The following is a 24527-nucleotide window of genomic DNA, read 5'->3' on the forward strand; positions in this document are numbered from 1 at the left end:
TATTGTCAGCGTGTTGTGGCCATTTCATTTCAGAGTTGTTTCTAGCGCTTTCCTCCTGCCCAGAATAGTTTGTTTATTCTGTTTACTACAGAATCTGATTCTTGAGCAGAATCAGATGAAGTCTGTTGTTGGCACTGTAGCTTTTTTACCCTCTAGCCCAGTCCCTTCATTCAAGCGTCTGTCTTTAAAGTTTCTAGTCTGTAGGTGTAGTAACGTTCAGTCTCTTACTGAAAGTTAAGCTGAGTATTTTGTGTATATAAACATTCTGAAACATAAGGGACGTGCTTTTTCTCTCAAAGAATTCTAGTTTCACCTAGAGTATTTTAAAAGTCCATATTGTGGTAAACATTCTCTTGTTTCTTTTGGAATAGTTTCTAACAAAGATTAATGTCTAATAATAATGCAAAAAAGCATCTTTAGTACCTAAGGAAGAATATAGTCTATCAAACTTAAATATTAAGAACTGATTATACCTGAAGTGATTATAAACATTTGGTGACAATATAGTAATTAAAATTCCCTTGAGTCTGTGATGTGATTATCATTCTGTTTTTTGTAAAAGATTTGAAATGCCTTTAGTGATTTCTCATGCAAATCATTTCAATATGTTCATGACATGCAAGAAACTCTTGGGTTTTAGTTTAATTTTTAAAGTTGCATTAAAATAAATTTTAAGAGTGAATGTGCTGTGATAGGAAAATATTGCTGTTCTAAAAATTGTTGAAATGTAAATAGGAAAAAACTATGTGCAAGAGCTATGGTAAATCTTCATGTCTTCGTGTTTGAGATGTCACTTCCTTTTCACAGGGAATGTGGAGTGTTCTGTTCTTCAGGAAAAGTCATGTGGAAGGTCTTATTTGCTTCTCGTTGCAGATCTTTGACCCAGATGAGCCTCATTTTTCCAGAGTCCAGCTTTGCTTTCATTTATTTGTGTTCTTATCTTTAAAAAACAAACCGTTCACTATTACTAAGAAACAAACAATGAACTAAAAATTTCCATGCACTCTGATGGAATAAATATAATAGTCTCTGGGCTGTTAAAAAACATTTTTTGCCAAAGGAAGGCATCATAGGGGCTGTTTTTATTTGAGCTTCACTGTGTTTAGAATAAAAATGAGAGCAAAACTAAACTGCTTAAATGTGTTGAGGATTTATAATTAGTTGATTTTTATCACATTTTATTAGAGATTTGTTTGTGGAAGATTGGAGGTAGCGGGAGGGGATGTGTTTTGGTTGTCATTATTTAAAAATTACGTAGACTCTCAAATACTTGGTAAAGATTTCTTTATATTAGCATTAATTGTTATGGTCCTTTCTGGCAATTTAGGAGAAATTTTTTGGTCTGTCTGTTCTACCTTACATACTGTACTCCTGAAATATGTCAATAAAACAGAGGATGCTGCTTGACCATTCATATGCCTAGATATAAACCATAAATAGATCTTACCGTAATGAATTTAGGGGTGTTGATGACTTCTCCAACAATTTCTGCTCGTTTTATTTTTAAGCCGAATGGTGTTGGTAGTGTGGAAGGATGGAATTTAGGAAATGTACTTTAAAGTACTAAAGTAAAATCCTCTAAAATAGGAATAATCTAACATAGTGACGTGTCATCCACTCTTGTTAGTATATGGGCTCCACTGTGGTCGTGACTCTGGGGAGGCTGCTTACCTTCTTAAACCTTAGCTTCCTCATCATAAAATGGAAGTGATGATAGTGTCTATCTCATAGGGTTGTTGTGAGGATTAAAGGAATTAGTAGATGTGAAATGTTTAGAACAGTGCCTGGCACATAGTAAATCCTTAATAGTACTGGCATTTCTATTATACAGGCCAGTTTGTTATGCTACTCAAATGTATCCTGTCCTTAAAGTAGAAAATGATTAAAAATAGAAATATATTAGATTTTCATTGTACCATTGTGAAGCTCGACAATAGTAAAAACAAGAATAATATCTGAATTCCTAATTTCTTACATAATACCAACAGAAAACCATTTTTATTAACATCTAATCTAGTAATGTGGACTTTGATCTTATTTTGGCAGCAATGTGGCATATAACTTACATTTTGATATTCAGTCATGTAACAAGAGATTTTTTTTTGAGGAAGATTAGCCCTGAGCTAACATCCGCCGCCAATCCTCCTCTTTTTGCTGAGGAAGACTGGCCCTGAGCTAACATCCGTGCCCATCTTCCTCTCCTTTATATGTGGGATGCCTGCCACAGCATGGCTTGACAAGTGTTGCATAGGTCTGTGCCTGGGATCCAAACTGGTTGTGAACCCCAGACTGCTGAAGCAGCGTATGTGAACTTAACTGCTGCGCCACCAGGCCAGCCCCACAAGTGATTATTTTTATAGGACTTCTCACCATTAATCAAGTACTTTGGTTAAAATTGGATTTCATCAAATAATGTTCTAGAAAAAAAGTTTTAGATTCAAACTGACGCATTTTCTTGTTGATCTCTGGTTTTGCATTTAATTTTTCTTTTATAATTATAAAGCGTATCTTTAATAATTTATGACTAATATTTTAAGAATAAAAAAGTACAGACAAGTTATATATGATAGAAAAGTGTTTTGTTTTCTAGCCTGTATTACTTTTAAAAATTCGTTTTCTTTTGGGTTGCTTAAACTTACTGCATGAGTCAGCAGATTATAAAGAAGAACTAGAGTGGAAAGGTTTATGTTTGGTCTATTATTCTTTGTATTTTTTCTGAATTTCTTAACCTCTGGTTTTCTGTTTGAGAAAATTATTTTAAATATAATGTTTGGGTCACTATTCCATAAGCATGAAATCCTATTATAATATTTTTGTGTTGGGAACCAAAGATAGTCTTTTGTTGAGGGAATATTACTTTATTCAAAGAAAAGGCAAATCTCAATAATTTATGAGAGTTTGTGCCATACATGTAACTTCAAGGCCGGCTATTTTGAACCCAAGTATCACTGAACTTTAGAAAGAAAAGACGAAGACCACAGAACAGACAAGAACATGTGAATTAAAGCTTTTGTACCTTATTAAATAGGGGGTCTCTAAATTCTTCTTCTTTTTTTTTTTTTAAAGATTGGTGCCTGAGCTAACAACCGTTGCCAATCTTTTTTCTTCTTTTCTTGCTTTATCTCCCCAAATCACCCAAGTACATAGTTGTATATTTTAGTTGTGGGTCCTTCTAGTTGTGGTATGTGGGATGCCACCTCAGCATGGCCTAATGAGCAGTGCCGTGTCTGTGCCCAGGATCCAAACTGGTGAAACCCTGGGCCGCAGAAGTGGAGCGCACGAACTTAACCACTCAGCCACAGGGCCGGCCCCTCTAAATTCTAAGAAATTAATTTCCTGATGCTCCAGTCCACATGGCAAGTTAGAAGACGTAAATTAGTAAAAGGGGGGGAGGGGTGCTTGCAGATGCTAAAATAATGACAGCCACAGGACTACACTGCTAACACAAAATGGGAAGCCGGAGCAACCATACAAACCAAAGCAAAAATCACAACTGGCTGGGGTCAGTAAATGCAGGGGCAAATTGACTTGTTAATGTTGATAGTGTTCAGGGACACCGTAGTATCATAACTTGATGCTGTAGTACAGCATAATGCGGTAATAAATGTATATGTGACTGATGCAGATTCATTAAGGAAAGATTCTCTTAGTCTATACTGAGAAGAAAGCTCAGACATGTAGAATCAAATTTAATGAGAATGCTCATTAAATGTAGTAAACAAGTTTGGCTGCTTCAGTTACTTGGAAAAATTGTCTTTTCTTGAAACATATCAAGAAAAGAGGTATTTTATTGGTAAGATATATAAGAGTTTGTCTGTACAATTCCCAAAATCAGGCTATGCCTGATTTTGTATGGTAGGAGCAGATATAGTAGTTTTCTTTCTAGCAGTGGTGAAGTTCTGGATAAGGAATCAAACAGTTACATTTTAATACTGTCTCTAATTACTAACTGGGTATTATAGCAAGCCATTAAATCGGTGCCTCAGTTTCCTCAGTTGTAAAACAGGGCTAGTAACTGTGTAGGCCTGTCTCACAGTTAACTGTCAGACTCTAATGAGGTGAAATATGTAAAAGTGCTGTGGAAATTGTAGATTTATTATGAAAACGAGTACACTAATGCCTTTTAGTCTTTTGTGAGGAAGTTTCTCTTTTCAAATGTATGTCACTTCACATATGTATTCACTAATCACCTCTTTTTAGATGAATCTCCTGAAAATAGATACAAAATTTGTTTCTAAGTGCAATTTTCTGCTAGAGATTCTGTATCTTTCACCCTATTTGCAAAGAATTAAAAGAGATTGGGGAGGCCGGCCCCATGGCCGAATGGGTAGGTTCGCACACTCCGCTTCGGCAGCCCAGGGTTTCACTGGTTCAGATCCTGCGTGCGGACATGGCACATCTCATCAAGCCATGCTGAGGCGGCATCCCACATGCCACAACTAGGAGGATCCACAACTAAAATATACAACTATGTGCTGGGGGGATTTGGGGAGAAAAAGCAGGAAAAAAAAAGATTGGCAACAGTTGTTAGCTCAGGTGCCAATCTTTAAAAACAAAAAGATTAGGAACTACCTGTGAAAGTAAAACTATATCGTTTAGGAACTGTTCTTGTGAATTATGACTCTAGAGTATCATTTAATTTCTTGAAACCATTTCGTCTACCCAACTGTATTTGTTTGGCTGCCTGGGATTGTCGAAAATATCAATAAGGATGTGCAAATTCTTTTTTTTTTTTTTGAGGAAGATTAGCCCTGAGCTAACTACTGCCAATCCTCCTCTTTTTTTTTTCTGAAGAAGCCTGGCCCTGAGCTAACATCTGTGCCCATCTTCCTCTTCTTTATATGTGGGATGCCTACCACAGCATGGTGTGCCAAGTGGTGTCACGTCCACACCCGGGATCTGAACCGGTGAACCGTGGGCCACCGAGAAGTAAAACGTGCGAACTTAACCGCCAAGCCACTGGGCCGGCCCTGGATGTGCAAATTCTCTTTGTCTCAAGACACAGCTAATAGTTTTGTTGTTTGCTGTTGTTTGTTGCTTTGATTGTCAAAATGTCGAGTGGTCCTTTAAAATGTTTTCACAGATGGAAATTATTTTAACTCAGAAGGAACACTTAAGAGTCGTGCAGTAGGTTCTCATTGTTCTTTGGCCTCCCAGAAAATGACGCTTATAAGTATTTGTTTCTATATTAGAACAAAATCTTTGCATGCTGGTGTTAGCATCATCCTTGGCAGACATGGAAAGTAAGAAAGGGAAAAGATGTTTAGATAAAATGGATTTCATGCCTAGACTAAAATATTTCTTTTAAAATTTTTTTTGCAAAATCATTTCAATGTTCATTTCTTCATATAACTTGTATTCTTAAGTAAACAGTTTTTATCTTGAGGAATATTTCAGTGTATTTCAGAATGTTTGTATATATCTTTTATTTTTCTGATGTGTATATATACACTTACTTGTTTCGTATTTTCCCCTTCTTTCTTTAGAGTCTCATTTCCTAATAGCATTTGCTTCTAATCTGTTTGAGGTGCCAAAAGACACACGTTTATTTTCGTGATCTTTCCAAATTTACTCCTTTTTTCCTACAATAAACACTCCCCACTGAAAATAACTTTTCTTGAGCACTTTCCTCTGTCTAAATTTTTATTAATTCCTTTAATATCAAATGAGCTTCACAAGAGGCCAGCCATAGCAGTACGTAACAACTAGAAAGTAACTTCTTACATATGAATCCTTTCATTAAGCAATCAGTTGTATGATTGACATCATTTTTAAGTGGCATCTTTTTCTGTACATATTTATGTTCATAACTCACCCCCCCTTTTTTTGGTGAGGAAGATTGGCCCTGAGCTAACATCTACTGCCAATTTTCCTCTTTTTGCTTGAGGAGTGTTGACCCTGAGCTAACATCTGTGGCAGTCTTCCTCTATTTTGTATGTAGGACACTGCCACAGCATGGCTTGATGAGCAGTGTGTGGGTCCACACCCACGATCCACACTCTCGAGCCCTGGGCTGCTGAAGTGGAGCATGTGAACTTAACCACTATGTCACCGGCCCAGTCCCCATAACTTTGAAATTTTTGAGATAAAATACAGACAACCCTTACCTCCCACCTCACTGAATTTTGCTCTTTTGTGCATCCCAGCCATCCTGAGATTATGCTAGTGCCTTTAATGCTTTCCCTGTTCTCATTCACAGAGTAAAACAAACTGGTAGTCTGTTGTTTCAATACCCCCATATAAAAATAAATAGTTGCACTAAAATAATTCAGTATAGAATGCTTAGAATTTTTCTCAACTCGTTGAAGTAAATGGGAAGTAGCACCTGAGGTGGGAGGTGTGTATTGTGGGTTTTGTGGGTTTTTTGGATCTTTTGAAATAGATCAGATCACAACTGTCTAACATGTCTTAGGATATCTGTGCCTTGTGCGTGAATTGCCCTTAGGCACCCAGTAAATGTTTAAACTTAACTGATGTGTCACTACCTCATAAGTAAAGAGCTAAATTATCTGAAGTTCTCTCTTAAATTTACTATGATCGTAATAGTCTCTTGAAGTTTTCTTAATGCAAAGAAATGATTAGGAAGTCAAGACTCTTGTAATTAAAAATAAAAGCTAAAAAATTCACAGTTGTCTAAATAAATGTCCTTGAAAGTATTTTCTATCTGTCTTCTCATTCATGGTGTTTGAACCACAGATTGTGGGGGTTTTTCTCTTTTACCTACACATTCATAAAATTTAGTTGTACCTAGAGTGTTAAATTTTCACTATTTGCATTTTATGCTCTTATTATTATACTAGTTAATTTCATTTTTTTTCAGGAGATATTAGGTTTTAAGCAATGTCAACTTCAAAACCAAATTTTTAAGTGTTTTCTCCCTCCTGTCTAGCTCCCTAGTTAAAAGATTTTGTTTTGTTTTCTTTCTCTTATAAGTTAAAGGAATCAAAAATATTGCAGTTGGATTGCAGAAGTGAATTTTCATCAAATGTGGCTAAAATTTATGTGACTGAATATACTTACAGCAAATTATTTTAAGCTTTAAAGACGCTTTTCTTTTGTTGGCTCTAAGAGAACTTGGCCCCCTCTGGGCCCTATTCCAAATAGAAATGTCCTGTAGAAGCAGCACATTCCCAAGGGGCGTGGTTTAGTCTTGTTTGTTGTGACCATAAATCATAGCGTAGTGTTTTCAGTTGAATGTGCGATACTAGCTACTGTTAAAGTAATTGCTATAGCAAACATTGAAAATTTTTTTAGCATTAGATATTTATACCTGATAACATAGGGAGTAATCATAATTTTAATACATTGTTCAGTGGATGTCTCAACTTTCACCTTGATATGTTTCCAAAACTATTTTATTAAGAAAGTAAGTGGGGTTAACATGTATTTATTTTGCAGATAACAAAATATAAATGGTGTATTAATAGCAAAAAATAATGTGTTTTCTGAGGAAGCCAAAGAATGTTTTGACTGTAAATGGACACTGTAGTTTGCCTTTTCATCCCATGGAATAACTAGCTTTTACTTAAAATTGGTACCATTAAGTCTTCAGTAGAAAGAAGATCGTAAAGAAAACGGTTTCCTGTTTCCCTTCTTCCAATGCTCAGTATTCAGTTATCACTTACTACTTTTTTTCCAAATCCTTCTGAATAATTTTAGTACATTTCATGGATTATATTATATCTATCCATTGTATCTAGGTAAATTTTGCTCTGTTATTTTGGTTGAACCAAAATAACTAAAACTAGAGAGAATGTTTGAAAGTTTCCTAATGAAGTGAATTGACCTGTAAATTTTGCAGTAGTTTGTTACGATGATAGAAAAGAAATTTTCAATGTAAGTTCACAAAATAAATCTTGAGTTGAGTTTTAAAAGAGTGATTTTAAATTCCATAACCCGAGTTAACCTTACTGATGTCTAAGAACCGTTAATAGGTATACCAGTCACTCATCTAAGTTTTCATTTCTTTCTTCATGTGGCTTGTTTTCTCTTTCATCCAATGACTGCCCTGCTAATACATGTTTTCTCCTTTGTGACAGTGCTGGTTGCAGTTTCTTTTTATTGAGGTTATGGTTGTCGGAAATAGCAAAGAACACAATATACTTTGCAGATTCTGGTGACAGAAGGGAATCCTTGACTTCCTAGATCAGCACTGTCCAACACAACATTCCGTGATGATGGAAATGTTCTGTATCTGTGTTGTCCAGTAATGGTAGCCGCTAGCCGCATGTAGCTGTTGAGCACTTGAAATATGGTTCATGAATTTGGTAAACTGAATTTTTAGTTTTATGTAATTTTAGTTAATTTAAATAGCCACATGTAAGTAGTGGCTACCATGTTGGACAGCACGATTCTAGATGACCAGATTCAATCAGCATCATCTGTTTTCACAGATCATATATAATTTTTGCGTACGTGAGCTTTTACATCACAACAGCTTTTTCACATTTAAAGGAATTTTCAGTATATCTTTATAAAGCTGGAGAAAAACAAAAAGGAATATTAGCTCAAGGAGTCAAGTTTGATTTGGATCCAAAGCCCCAAAACCTAATTCTTATTTAGTTGCCTAACTTTAGACTGTCTCTGTAGTGTGTAAGCTGAAAAAGAAGTAATGTAAATAAAGTGTCTGTAATTCGTGACTTAGACTTCTTACTGGCAGAAGTTAGCCAGATGGATGAAATAATTCTTTGCTTGTTGTTCCTTCAATAAAAGAAAACAACCTCTAAATATGACACAGAAGTCGGTGCCTTCTGGAGGTAGGCCCTGTATTTCTAATCGTTACAGATTAAATGCACAAAAAATACTCACTGGTGCAACCTGGGGAGGGGATAAAAATGTACACACTTAAAAGAATACTTTGTTTATTAAAATCAACATTCAGATTGATGGAATTGGCTATTGTTAAACAGAATAATGATTTGAGAATTTGTAATGCTTTTAAAATGTCAGAGAGGCTTGCAATAGGACTGAAATCTAAATATAACATTCTTGATTTTGTAATCTGTTTCATGCTTACTAAAAAAAGCACAAATTTTAAGATGTTTGGAAAGAATGTTTCTGTACTAAGTTGTTTTGTCTTTATTTATATTAGAATCAAAATGCCCTTTCTTAAACTCTAAATGATTACTAAAATATTTAGATCACTAGGAAACAATTGTTTTAAATTCAAATGAATAAATATTTTGCATTTTGTTTTAGAAACTCAAATAAGTTAATTAGTGTGGTTTTATAAAATTTTATGTAATTCTATTAAGCTGTTGTGACTATCTCGTTGTGTGGTATTTGGTTTTAGTTTGTACTGTATTGCTTTTGGTTTATGAGTTTCTTTACTTGCCGTTTTGCTGGTATTTGCTTCCTAATGCTGAGGGAACTTGTGCTGGGGGCATAGAATTGAATAGAGTTTGATGGCAGCAAACTACTTCACAGTTAAGATGTATTCATGCTATCTTGAATTGAACATTTAAAAAACTAGTTGTGCAGCCTAGCAATCATTGGGTCCGTTTCATGTTGCCAAAGGTGTGGCACAGGGTAGTGTGGGATAAACTTACTGCCTTACTCCCCAGCATCAGAAGTGAAGTACTGTCATTGCTACTTTTACCGTTCTCATGAGAGTAAGAAACTAATGCCCCATTTCTATTAGTCTAACAAATACTGTGCTTTTAAGACTGACAATTAAAGGAGGAATAGAGGAATTATAGGACTAAATAAATGAGGCCTTTAGAAAAATATTTAAAACAACAGAGTTCTTAAAATAGGAAATTGAGGTTGAAGAGATGATGAAGCCAGATAGTAGATCAAAAACATTATTTTTAAAGAAACAATTATCTTTACATAAACGACACATACTTGTGTATTCCCTGATATGTATGAAAATGATTTGGCTCAATTAGACTAGTTCCCTTTACCTTTAAGGGTGGGAAATCGAGGGAGAGACAGGCTCAGCTGCTAGGTACATCTCTGACTAGGCTCCGATTTGACCTAAGTCTGTCTTGATGCAGCAGCACAGGCCAGCGAGGAGGCGGTGGCATTTCGCCGTGAACGCAGCACATTTAGGCGCCAGGCAGTGCGGCGCCGGCACAATGCAGGGAGTAACCCTACCCCTCCTACATTGCTCATCGGATCACCCCTAAGGTATGGTATTTTAAAATTCCACCATGCTTAGCCTGCATGTAACAGACCTTCTAACCTGTTCTGTCAGTCTCAAGAAAGCATTGAAATAGCTTTGTTTTTGTTTTTCTTCCAGTTTCTCTCCTATGCTTTTAAGCTCTTTAGGCTTTCTTTGCATGCGACCTATTGCATTATGCATGCCTTATGTTGCGCTATTTAAACAAAATGATCAGCTTGGTTTAGTCAATTTTAAGTTGTAAAAATCAGTTTAGGGCAGTTACAGAAATGTAAATAGAGGCTTTAGGTCAGCATTTCATTTTTTTTCCTACTCCAAATTGATATTAATGCAACATCTTTCCCAACATCTTGATAGTATTTAATATGAATATGAACTGAATGGTCAACTTGTTGAGGAATAACAGATAATTGACCTCAGCTTGATAAGCCGGTTTGATTATTTTATTTCACTAAAATATATGTTTTATTTTGTATTGCTTAAAAATTAGTATCTTATTTCATAATCACCAGGACCTAGTAAATAACACAGAACTAAAATATTTAATTTATGGTAAAGTATGACTAATTGAATATATATATATATATATATATATATATATATATACTTGTAAGTACATCTTTGTTGAATTTTTCAACCTCTATAGTGTACTGAACAAAAAATATTTTAATTTTTTCCAATATTCCTAATTAAGAAAGCATCTATTTATAATATTGGAAATAATTTTCCATTGAAATTTTAATAAGTGTTTTATTCTCAATTGTGTCAAATCTAATGAGTGTATGTCTTGAATTAGAAATATAAAAATCTATTAAAAAAATTTGTGCTTTGAGCCAGCACTAGCCCTGATGGCCTAGTGGTTAAAGTTCGGCGCTCTTGCTTCTTCAGCAGCCTGGGTTCATTTCCCGGTCACGGAACCATGCCACCCGTCTGTCAGTTGCCATGCTGTGGTGGTGGCTCACAGAGAAGAACTAGAGGCACTTACAGCTAGGTGTACAACCATGCACTGGGGCTCTGGGGAGGGAAAAAAAGGGACGAAGATTGGCAACTGATGTTAGCTCAGGCTGACTCTTTCCCTGCAAAAAAAACAAAACAAAAATTTGTGCTTTAATTTATTTTAAGAATACAAAAACAGTTTACATGTGCTTTCTTAAGCAAGTGTGTATATTGTCCCATATACTTTTATTAATCTCTGTGTCCAAAAGCACCATTATCCAAATTATTTCCCTACATTTTAATTTGAAATTCAAAACGAGGAGCATTTACAGCTGTTGAATTCATGATAGTTTGGAAGAGTTTAACCCCTTCTCTTGTAAAATCTTGTTCTTTTTATATTCCCCTGGAATTTAAGAACTTGATTGTTTTTCTGGATTTTATGTTATAATCAGGAACTTCATCTTTTGTAGGTCATGTTCCTAATTAATCCTGCAGTAATAGGTAATTCTATAAAAAGTAGTCTGGATTAGTTAAACCAATATTTAAAATGTAAAAATGAGAAGGCAGCAATTAAAAGAATCATGTGGTGTAGAAACCTTTGCTTTTTGTGAACCCACCTCTGCTCTCTCTTTTCTACCTCTTTTGCTTTGCTCCCTGAAGTAACTTTTCTTTCTGCTGATGGATTTGGGATGTAGTCCCAACATGCAGAAAGGGCTTAGCATTTCATTTTACTTTTGCTGTTTTGTGTTTTCTAACCTCTTCTTTCTTTGCCCCTTGAATAATTCTTGCCATAGATATCTTTACTTTCCAGTTCACTCCATATTGATATTTTATAATCATTTTTTAACCTTCTCTTTTTAGTCTTTAAAAATTCTTTTATTCTTTGCTATAAATGAGGCTGCTGGATCCCACTCACCAAACAAATGTAGACAAATTAGTTTTTTTCTCTGCCTGGTGGAATATTAAAGAACTGAGTTCTAACTCCAGCCAATCATGTAGGATTTCTCCATGTTTTTGTAGGGTTTTAAATATATCAACACTCAAATGAGGATATGGTGTGAAACTCATTTATAAAGGGCTCACCTTAGAATTCTTGGAAACTAGATTTCCAGTAGTCAACATGTAGATTTTTAGAGGTTTCCAGTTACAAAGGTTGCATTTATCTTAAATAGCTGACTTCATCATGGGTGCACTGAGATAAAATGTAGGTGTGAGGAACTGGGAGAACCACCAGTGTAATAAAACCTTCTTTTTTAATTGCAAAAATAATCAGGTAAAGTATATTGGTATTAATTCTGAGTGTGAGTTACATAATAATAATCTCATCTTTAATTAAATATGGGATGACATGGTCATGCAGAACTTGAAAAACTTGTTTGTCAAAAAGAAATGGAATAGATGTGGTAGTACTTTAATTACAATTACTCTATAGATACTAGTAAAACCTACTAACTTAGTTTAAACTTTAATAAATAGTTTAAGTAATTGGCAGTCTAAAAAGCAACTTGGTAAAATATATGTCTCCAGGGATTGAGAGTGAATCATCAGATTTCCTCACAAAGAGAATTTGTATGTATTTTTTATACTTGTTAGAATATCCTGTTTCAGAATTAGTTTTAAAAGTTTTTTTTCATTGTTAGCCTTGTAGGTCGGTTTTGTAGGCCCTTGCTAGCTCTTCCCAATTACTAGAGATAAAAGCAAAGACGAATATTTGCAAATTTTATAATACTGATGTTAAGAGTTCTGTATTTATATCACCCTAAATGTGATATCTTTTAGAACTCTAGTTATTGGACTGGAATGAAAAGAAATCAATAGTGCATTTTGGAGAAGGGAAAAAGCTGTAGTGTATTCTTATATTTATTTTTTAAAATATCGTTAGATTGAAAGATCTGTAATTAAATGAGGTTATCATAATAACTGAGGGTCCATGATTAGGACTCCATAGGGATCGTTTTGTGGTGCTCAGGAATGAATCCCTCAGATATTGGATGTTCGTGCAGTCTGTTCAAGACACTCTGAATATTCTCTGGCATCTGGAGATTCCTAGCAGTAGTGTGATCGTACACCTAGAGTTTACTTTTTAATTAGGGAGAGTCATACAGAGATAACTAACAGTATAAGGCAGGATGTGACAAATACTAAAAAAGTGGTACAGGGGAAGGAAAGACCAAGACTATTATATTTTTCTATCATTTAAATTAGAAATGTTAATTAGAAAGATTGCATGTCAGTGATGCTTTTGATAGCGATGGTTATAGACCTAAATTTCTACCTTTCCTTTTGATGCGTTATAAAATAGTCACTACCTTTTCTCAAGCTGGTAGTTCTGATATATAATTGGTACTGTAAAAAAGGATTAATTCTTGTCAAGTATTAGTTAGCTTAAGGTGAAGTACAGCCCTCCAGAAATAGCTTTTCTAAGAATTTCTGCAAAAATCTCAGGCTTTTTCGTTGTTGTTGAAGGATTTTGAAAACAGGAATTCAAGGGACATAAAAATTTTATGACTAACTTTTGATGTTCAAAAACTTTACATTTAAACCACATAGATTTTGGCCATTTCCTTTGTTTCTTTATTCTGGAGTTGATTTTTATGCATTGCCTACTATTTTGAAAACCTTTTTGTATATTTGGAGATGTTGAAGATTAGTATATTCTCAAATATGTTCACATTAAAATATATCTAACTGCCGTTTAACACCCTTATGACTTTAAGTGAAGAAATTGATAGAAAATTTGAGTATATATTCTGTAAAATTCTTTTGTCTTCTGAACCTGAAAGGACGTAGTACTTGAACTACTCAGAATGTTCTCTTGTGAAATTGGTCATTTTGGAAGGTTTGTGGATAAGTTAGATAGCTTCTGAGGAAGACTAACAGACTTATTATATATGTACAGAAGATGCATATGTATTTGATTATATTAGTTCCCAAGACCAGATCTATGTCTATTGTACAAAGATTCATCTAGTCCAAAGAAGTTATTAAATGAATATTTTTGTAGTTATGGCTTAAAAAAATAATGCCAGTAAGCATTGACAAGTCAACATTTTGCAGACTTGGTTTTTATGTATGTTGCATACATCCCCATACTTTATTTAGAGTATATGCTTTTCATTGGCTTTAAAAGAAGCCTGAAAAATAAACGTTCCAGGTAGTGGTGATTAATAGAACTGTCTGTGGTGGTGGAAATATTCTATTACCTGTGCTGGCCAATATGGTAGACACTGACTACTAGCTTCCGCCCACTCTGGTAACTTTTAGCTGTGGTCCCATTACCTGTGTTGCATGGCTATTGAGCACTTGAAATATGGATGGTGACTAAGGAACTAAAAGTTTAGTTCTTTAAAAATAGTCATGTGTGGCTGCTGTATCAGGCAGTGTAGTTCCAGAGTGTATTCTGTTGCCATAACCACAGGCTTAAGCAATAATATGCAGTATTTTTTACTTAGTCTTTTATTTCATGGTTACTTCAAATTACAGCTCTCTTCACAGTCTGTGGAAGATGAGTTTGTTCTTTTATTGGCATCAGAGAAACGATTGTAATGAATTCAGAGGATTAGAGAGAAGCTGATACTCATGAAAGTGATAAAGTAACTGAATGAGGCCATCCTAAGTAGCATTCTTTTTTTTTTTTCCCTGAAAGGTCTAGTAATTTTAGTGACAGAATGCAGAGTTTTATTGAGCATCATGTAGAAAATGACATAAAATAATTATACTAAGAATGTTTTCATGAGTTTCATCAGTTTAAATTTGAGTATTATACCAAGAACATTAAAATTTGCAGTGTTTAAAAATATATATAAAATAAAAAAGTTAAGAAAATAATAGTTTTTTAATTTTAGGTAATTTGGATAATTTTTATAAAAAATTTTAATCAATAATAAATTTATAATCACAAAATACTAAGTATTTAGAAAATTTAGAAAAGACTAATTTCCCTTGAAAAATTACTGGTTTCCAAATTATTTTTAAAATTTTCTAAAAGGATCAGTCCTTGTTAATGAAACTCTTATAGATTGGAGAAGGTAATAAAATTGTTAAGGAAACATAGTTCTTGTTTGTTAACTGACACCTTCTATATAAAGCCTGTGGCTTTGTTTCAGAAGTCTGTAGGCTTTTCACGGAAGAACACTTTATGCATGTAGTGTGTATTCATGACTTAGACCAGCATCCACAGTCAGTTGAGTTTCACTTGGTTGAGTGACTGTTTTTCTGTTTCTCTTGCACTAGTTTGTGATTTTCTTTTGATTCAAAATTGTCATCTTGGTTGCATTTGATAAAAATTCTTTTCCTTTCAAGTACTTAGAAATCTTGTTTAATTGTGAATTTGAGATGCCAGAATATTTGAAATAACAATTCTAGAATTGTTATTACAAGGTTATGAATAAAAATGCAGATAGAATGAAAAATAGGATTTATCAGTTGGGGACCAGCTACAACCCACATATATTTAATGTACTCGTGGTTCTTCTCTGCTTCTTTCTTTTTACTTATACTAGAACTTTGTTGGCTTTGGCTTGAGGTGGAAAAAAGTCTCAGATTGATTGCTTTATATATACATTAACTATTTACTGCATTTGTCACCACGAATCAGATTTCTAAAGACCAGAAGATTTAAGCTGGCAGTATAATCTGTATATTTTACAAAGTTTCTTGGCTCTGTCTTAGGTTATGTTGAAAAAGGTTTTTTTAAAAATCAGTTTTCTGTATTGACTTCATTCTAGCTGTTGTTTTCTCTTTTCTTCCCTGTAATGTCTCCCCAATCCATGTTTTTTCCTAGCCTTCAAGATGGTCAGCAAAGCCAGCAGTCCACAGCCCAGGTCAAAGTCCAGTCCCGCCCCCCTTCCCAGGCTGCAGTGCTCAGTGCTAGTGCCTCCTTGCTGGTGAGAAATGGGAGTGTCCACTTAGAAGCGTCACATGACAATGCATCTGCTGTAGGCGGCAGCAGTTTGCACGATGAACTGGGTATGCAGGCCTTATGTAATCTTGGTGATACAAAACTTTAATCAGCAGATAATGGGTAACAGTGATTGCAATTCTTTCTTGAGAGAGTTTCGTTTGGGGACTAAGTGTAAGAGCACTTTTCATAGAATTTGCCCTGTGTGCAAGGAAGACTTGACTTTTGCTTTTCCCTTTTCTGTTCTTTGTACTCATTCTACATTTTCTTTTGAGCATGTTCATTATTAATAGGTAGTTAAAAGTATTAATAAATGTTCATGCTTCAGTATTCTCTTATAATTATTTGGGCAGTTCTGTTATTTCTTGGCACTTGTACCATGTGGGAAAATGTTGATTTTTAAAAAAATTATTTTCATTAAACCTTAACTTCCTTCAGTTAATCTGAATGTGCTGCAGGAAAGGCAAAAATACTTTCTAATGATCTATTACTGTAGAATCTATATTTCTTTTTAGGTATTCTATATTTCACTTCAGTCTTCATCACCTGAAGCAGGACCTACTATAATTCTAAATGCAGTACTCAGCGGACGTCATGGCTGTATGCTAATATCAAATAATAACTTTGTAAAGTTTTTGCTTTTTCCTGTTTATACACCTATAAGTATAAATATAAGTTATTAATTAGTTAATTCCTAGAGGGGTGGTATAGTTTAAAACCTCAGTGATGCATATCCATTCAAATATCTGTTTTGTGCCTTAAAGACAGTATTTTATACTGCTTTAGTTTTTATATCTTTTTACAGTTCAGCTTCCGTGTGCTCAGAATGCAGATTAATAACAATTTAAGTAAATATACTGAAGAATAAAATCTTTTTCAGAAATACACATTTGAAAGCATTACATTAGCTCACCCTGATTTTGTTTATCCATGTTATATCTGCCTTTCATTTATAAAGATGATAATCCAGTTAATGCTTTGACTAGAAGGATATGTGGTATAAGGTACCCAAATTAGGTGTAATAAAGTTTCATATGCTATTTATTTTTTACTCTTTTCCCAATTTGTAAAAATCCTTAGTTACAGAGAGATATTAATAAGTATTAGATATGCATATTGATGAAAATAATCATCTTTAATCAAATCTTCTAGAAACTTGAAAATGGTCATCTAAGCTATTTGTAACATTAGAATGTGTGGCGATTTCTAAGTAAAATGAGAAGGCAATAAAACATTTTAATTTTTAGAGTGCCTTTGCTTTTGGGTTTGTAGTTTGAAGAGGCCAGGGAGTTTGTAAGGAGGGTGCTTGAGAGAGAGTGAGTAAGGTAGACTTCAGTTTAGTTACTTTCTTTGACTTAAAACAGTGATGCTTTTTTAGTTGCAAATATGTTCAGTTAATAGTATCTTTTCATTGATATTTCTCTCACGTTAACTGAAAGTTTCTATAAACAGAGGACTTTTCAATTTGTGCATATAAAATTACAATCACTGTCACCACTGCCCGTTGGGTTTGTGGTAGTAGATTAGCTGAAATAAAATGCTTAGTTTTGATCCATTTTGGATTTTTAGACTTTTGTCAAATCAAGCATAAAATGAAACAGATGATTTTCCTCTATAATCATTTCCTCTATTAATTTGCTCAAAAAACCTCTAAACAAGCTTTAACTGTAAAGTCTTATCCTAAATCCACATGGAAATTATTGAAGATACGTACATATGAACTGTAATGACAGTTCTGAAGATAAGACTCTTCTGATTGGAAGTGACTTTAGCATCCACTGGTGAATATTCAGGATACCCTCTTGAAATTTGGATTATAACTTTTGTGTTAACTGCCTTCTGATAGCTAGTTCTTGGCCTGTGGTAGCTGAATGCTGCTGAATTAAATGCCTGGTAATAATTAGCACAAAACAAGCAAGCAATTGACAGTGTGTTCTTGTTCCATAGCACGTGAAGTTGGCCAAACAAGATTCTGAAAATGAACTGCAGCTGAACATAAAGGAATTGATAGAGATACTGATTTTTATAATATATTCCACTAGATTATTTTTTTTGCATGTTTAGTTTTCTATGTGATTTTAATTATCGGTAGTAAGGTAATTTTCTGTGAATGAATTTGGGTATTGTATACTCAAATATGTTAAAGTTAGCCATGATATTTCTTAGAAGTATGGAGTATTTACAAAGGATTGCTTCCTTCCAAATTTAACTTCTTCAACTGAAAATTTTTAACTGTACAATTTTTACATGTGAAAATGTATACATATACATATTTATATAAAACACTCATACATATGTATACACACTTATACACATATAGACACTCAAACTTACATATATGTACACTCATACATATGCATGTTTGAGTCCATAGAAATGTTTGTATACGTACACATATATATGTAGTAGTTATGTGTTTACTTCTAAACTAAGAAATAGCCTTTTTTGGATTAAAGGAAACGTGCAGTCAGGCATTGTTTAATTCCAGGCCTAGGTGGTTTTCCTTAACTGTTTTCTACATCTTTACTCCATGGTGTCACAATAGATAACCACATCCATTTCCTGTACTAAACCCTGAGAATCCTTATTTCCTTGTTGCATTTTAACCAGCATTTCAAGATTACCAGGTGGCATTAGACATGGTGGAAATGTTCATTGAACATGGTATGATAAGGATTTTATTAGTAGCTTATTCAGCAGAGGAAAATATATTTTTATCATCTGTATTCAGCAGGCAGAATTGTTAATCATAATTGATTTTAAGAACTGATTTCTAAGTTTATCATTTAGAACCTGGTGGGACAAATTTGGTTTCCTTCCTTTCTTTTTTTTTTTTTTTTTTGAGGAAGATTAGCCCTGAGCTAACATCTGCTGCCAGTCCTCCTCTTTTTGCTGAGGAAGACTGGCCCTGAGCTCACATCTGTGCCCATCTTCCTCTGCTTTACATGTGGGACGCCTACCACAGCATGGCTTGCCAAGCGGTGCCATGTCTGCACCCAGGATCCAAAGCGGCGAACCCCGGGCCACTGAGCGCACTTAACCATTGCGCCACTGGGCCAGCCCCTGGTTTCCTTTCTTATTTATAGACTTTATTTCCCTGCAAACTTAGTTAAGATAAAGGTTCAAATGACGTAATTGATGCATGAGTTTTGAAATTAACATTTTTGAAAAGGAAATTACCATCAAAGAATTTCTGGAATCCTTCAATGTAACATGTTGCTCTTTAAAGGAAAAAACCACACATCTTAAAGGTTAATTTTCTTCTTATCAGTCTCTCATTGAACTTGTTTATTATCAGTTGATTTCATAGTGTATTCTGAATTAAACTGCAGTAATACTAAATAAAATGAGCTGTGGCTTAGTGCCCAGATAAGGTTATACAAGAGGCTCTGAATTCAGGTAGCCTTAAAGTTCTATTTTATATCTGTTAAGCTTTTTCTATAAAGTTTGACAGTCACTTCTCAGTTTTTATGTTAATCCCAGCTCGTCTTGTAAGTTAAGACTAATAAATTGACACAATGATGAAATATGCCATTATAGTTGATAGTTAAACTCTTAATATGTGAGATCTCAGAGCAAATGTTCTATTAAGATCAGATAAAACAGGAAAGTTTATCTGTTTTTTCCGTGTATGAAATTAGTAGTGGTCAGTGGTGAGGATATGCTTTGAAAAAGTATATATAAAATTGTTTTATTTTCATGTGAGAAAATATCTATTACAATATAGACGAGAAATCAGGATAATGGAGTTTTATGTTTATCAAGACATAAACATCATAGGTAGTGTTCCCTTGACGAATTTAAAACTTTCTTAATATCGTTAAGGTATTAGAGTTTCAAAAAGTGATGAGTGAATTCATTTTCCTAAGATTTTCTTTTGTTTCATTACAAGGATTGACAAAGAAGGTATTCTTTGAGATAATCCGCTTCAGTACAGAATTTATTAACTTGAAAATGTGGTCAGTTCTAGAAAAAGGCTTGAAGAAAACCTGGCAGCACCCTGTTGTCCCTCTTACTAAGCAGTTTATAGCAGCTGTGCATTATTAAGCAGAAATAGGATTTGGAGGCTTTTAAATTTTTTACTTTAAAAAACAGAGACTCATGATTTATAATACTTTTAGTGACGTTTATTGGAATTAGTCTTTAGTGTTTAAAGATTATTACATGCTACTCTGTAGTATTTTGGGCTATTTTTCCTCATTACTATAAATACAGAGTCAAGAGGCTGATAAGGGACCTTGCAGCCTGTACACCAGTCCCCTTTGCTATGGTAAATCATTTTCATTCATCTAAACAAAAAGTTATATTCTTTTTGCAACAACCTTGATCTTGTTTTTTATTGATGTTTTTGAATACAAAAAATACTGAACTCTATCTTTTGTTCCTTTTTTCGGGGGAGGGCAATGTAAAGTCTATATAAGTGAAACTAAAGTGTTATTTTTGTTGAGACAATAAAAATGCTTCATTATATCTACAAGAAAGAACTGGGGTTTTTTGTTGTGTTTTGTTTTTTGTTTTTCTTTTTTCTTTTTTTTTTCCCCCGAGGAAGATTAGCCCTGAGCTAACTACTGCCAGTCCTCTTTTTGCTGAGGAAGCCTGGCCCTGAGCTAACATCCGTGCCCATCTTCTTCTACTTTATATGTGGGGCGCCTACCACAGCATGGCGTGCCAAGCAGTGCCATGTCTGCGCCCGGGATCCAAACTGGCGAACCCCGGGCCGCCAAGAAGCGGAACATGCGCACTTAACCGCTGTGCCGCCAGGCTGGCCCCGAAAGAAGTGTTATGAGGTTTGGGAGGCATATTCTACTTATACTTCCTTTTGATAAAATGAGAATGTGCTTTTCCCATCCTTGTAATAGAAATACAATTTCAGAAATACTGGAAAATATAAGGAAGAAAATTAAGTTATCTGTGATCTCATCACTCAGGGATATTCATTGTTAACATTTTATAATTTTTTCCTTTCTGTCTTTTTTCATGCACACATGTATATACTTTTCTAAAACAGACTTGGGATCATGTTGTGTGACTTTCGTACTACTGTATGAGTTTTGCATCTTGCTTTTTTCACTTAGCATGTCTGAGCATTTCCTTATGTTATTAATTGTTCTTTAACTTATTTTTAAGTGACTGTGTAATATGTTATCACTTGGACCTACATGAAAGGCAGTATAGTGTAGTGGACTCTAGAGTCAGACTTCCTGGCTTCAAATCGAAGCTCTACCACTTTTTAGCTATGTGACCTTGTGCAAGTTATGTTCTCTCCCTGTGCCTCAGTTTCCACATTTATCAAAGGGAAGCAATAATAATGCCTACTTTATAGGTCTATGGTGAGGATTATAGCTATTAAAATATGCAAAGCATTTAGAACAGTGCCTGGCAGTAGTAACTCACTTACATAAATGATCATTGCTATTATTATTAATGTTATTATTTATTATAATTTATTTAACTGGTTAACTAACTCCATTGTTAGTCTTCAAGGTGATTCCTGATATTTCCTATTATAATAAACATTCTGCTGAACATCCTTTACATAAACCTTTCTGTACAGCTGTGATTATTTCCTTAGAATAAATATGTTGAAATGAAATCATTGGTCAAGAGGAATAAACTTTATTGGAACTTTGAGGTATACTGTCAATTGCTTTACAGAAAGCTTGTACCAGTTTACGCTTTATCTGGCAGGATTTGAGAGTATCTGTTTTATCCCCACAAATATTATAAATTAAAAATAAACCTAGGCAAATTTTATTTTATCTACTCTAACACTCGTCTCCTGGATAATGCTGAGAGGTTTATTGTTGTTACTGTGGAAAGACTACTGGCATATTATTTTAAAAGTTTGGATGCGTGAAGTGCTCTAGGAATTTTACAGGAGATAACAGGGACTGGTTGAAATATCTAATTGTCTCTTTCTAGTCTGTGCTGTAAAGAATTCAATGACGCACTAGACTAGATTTTCCGCTTTCTAAAATTAACATTCTTAAGATTCTAAATTAAACTTGATTAATACATGCATTAGTTGGATAATAGGTTAGATTATTGAATGGAGAGATGCCCCCCCCCCCCCCGCCAATTACGGGTGAAATAAAAGAGGAGTTTATATTTCCTCTCATAAGTCTACTGGGAGCCATCCCTAGCAGATGGGTTGGTTCTCTTGTCTTCCACATGTGGCTTCCCTGCCTGGTCCATAGTGACTGCTTCAGTTGTTGGCATTTCCCTGAAAATAGGAAGGGGGAGGGCTGTAAAAAAATGTCAAGGACAGCTAGCCTTTATCTTTTAGATTGTGACTTGGGAAATGTGCCTGGCACTTTCTCTTACCTGCCCTGGGCCCATTCATAGTCACATGGCAACTTCTAGCTGCAAGAGAGGCTGGGAGATGTTTCTAACTAGGTGGACATATGCCCAGATGGAATTCAGTGTGGAGAAGATCCTATCAATAAATAATAAAGGATAATAAATAATGACAAAGGAAAGGATGAGTGCTGGAGGTTAGTCATCAGTTTTTGCCACAATAAGACAATTAGCATTTCAAATCAATAAGTAAAGATCAGTAACCTACTAGAAAAGTTGAGAGTTCAAAGAAATACAAGGAGCTTGCAATCATGGACAAACAGCTCAACCTTGCTCATAATTTTTTAAGTTGCAAATTGAAAACAGGAGTGAGATATTTTTTGTCTGTTGAATGCATAGCAATGTCCATTGTTGGAAAGGATTGGGAGAAATAGACAACTAAAAGATAGAACATTTTTGGAGGGCAGTTTAGAACTATAGACCACAAATGCCCTTATCTTTTAATCCATACATTTTACAAACATGCAGAGATATATGTACATGGATATGCATTGTAGCATTGTTTGTAATTTTGAAAAACTTAAAACCATTTAAATGTCTGTTACTAGAGAAGCTCTGAAAGAGGTGATGGTACATCAACATAGTGTAATGTTCAGAACTTGATGCATCTGTTTTATTGACGTGAAAAGTTAGGCTATATAGTAAGCAAAATAAATAAATTTTAGAACGTGTGTATGAGGAGAGTGATCCACTTGTCTTGGGACAAAATGTGGGTAAAGTTGTTTGGAAGAACACGGAAACTGCTCTTGGCAGTGACTGTCTCTGGGGAGGGGAGAGCTTTCTTCATTTTATATACCGTACTACATTTGAATCATCCATGCATAGTGTTTTTAAATGAAACACAAAACAAAACAACAGATGTCACTCACTCTCCAAAATCTTGACTAATATCCTCTGGGAATTTCACTGATTACGTGCTGTCTCACCTTCAGCTATCTACCTATACTCTTAACTGACCAGTCTTTTTACTTTCTGCTTTGTTTTTAAATTAATTTTATTGATAAATAATTTAGGTATGATAAATTGCATCCATTTGACATGTACAGTTTGATGAGTTTTAACAGACGTCCACGCCTGTGAAATACCAGAATCAAGATACAGAACGTTTCCATCATCTTCAAAAGATTTCTCGTGCCCCGTTGCAGTCCGTCCCTCCTCCGCCCCTGCTGCAGGCAGCCACTATGAGCTTTATGTCATAGTTTTCCCTCTCTTAGAAGTTCACATAAATGCACTCATAAAATATGTGGCCTCTTGTGTTTAGTTTTGCACTTAGTGTGATGCTTTTGAGGTTCATCATGTTGTTGCATGGGTTAGTAGTTTGTTCCTCGTTGGTGCTGAGTATTATTCCATTGTATGAACATACTGTATGTTGCATATCCATTCATCTGTTGATGGATGTTTGTGTTGTTTCCACATTTGGGCTATCGTGAATTAAACTTCTAAACTTTTCAGAAGTGCTTTTACATTCCCATTAGCAGTGTGTGCAAGTTCCATTGTTCCCATTCTTGCCGACATTTCCTCTTGTTGGCGTTTTACATTTTAGCCCTAATGAGTGTATAATGGTTTCTCATTGTGGTTTAAATTTACATTTCTCCTATGACTAAGGATGATGAGTATCTTTGGATGTGTTTATTGGCTATCCATATATCTTCTTTTGTGAGTTGTGTCCAAATCTTTTACTCACCTTTAAAATTGGGTTGTCTTGTTGGAGTGTAAGAGTCCTTTTGATATTTTAGATACAATTATTTTGTCAGATTCAAGTTACAAATATTTTCTCCCATTCTGTGGCTTGCCTTTCTGTTTACCTGACCAGTTGTAATGTCATCAATATCACTGTTATGGATTACTTTACCAAAATAAGGAGGACTTGTCCCTTTGAAAGAAAATGTGACAGATGATGAAATCATAGCAGAATATGAACTCCATTCATGCACTTTTGGGAGGTTCCCTGACTGGGATTAGGCAGTGGGAGTGCAGACTTAACAATGGATTAAGGCATGTCATGTTAAGTCAGAACCAGAGAACAGTGGCCGAGTCAGTAAATAAATCCCTTCTACTGTTCCAACCGCTAGAGACATCTGTCTGTCTTTACTAGTCCTCAAAAGCTCTCTTCTAAACCAGCCTTTTTCTTCTTACAGCTGCCCTTTGCCTTATTCTCCTGTTCTAAAAACCTAACAGTGTTGCACATTCCCATAAGAAGGACTGATTCTC

At 34.7% G+C, this 24527-nt stretch overlaps 1 protein-coding gene across 10 annotated transcripts in view; it reads left to right on the forward strand.

Moving 5' to 3' along the window:
- PCNX1 (pecanex 1) overlaps nucleotides 1-24527 on the forward strand; it is a 170760-nt gene that overhangs the window by 58418 nt on the left and 87815 nt on the right. For 3 of the 10 annotated variants that reach the window (XM_070513902.1, XM_070513900.1, XM_044773901.2), the window contains exons 7-8: nucleotides 9999-10131; nucleotides 15843-16027. The exons of 3 other annotated variants lie outside the window; for them this stretch is intronic. In XM_070513902.1, coding sequence (XP_070370003.1) covers nucleotides 9999-10131; nucleotides 15843-16027 — 318 coding nt within the window. The remainder of the gene's footprint in view (nucleotides 1-9998; nucleotides 10132-15842; nucleotides 16028-24527) is intronic. 4 more of the 10 variants (XM_070513904.1, XM_070513899.1, XM_070513903.1 and 1 more) reach the window with 4 other exon arrangements.

Source organism: Equus asinus, chromosome 7, assembly GCF_041296235.1.
Source record: "Equus asinus isolate D_3611 breed Donkey chromosome 7, EquAss-T2T_v2, whole genome shotgun sequence".
Lineage (NCBI taxonomy): Eukaryota > Metazoa > Chordata > Mammalia > Perissodactyla > Equidae > Equus > Equus asinus.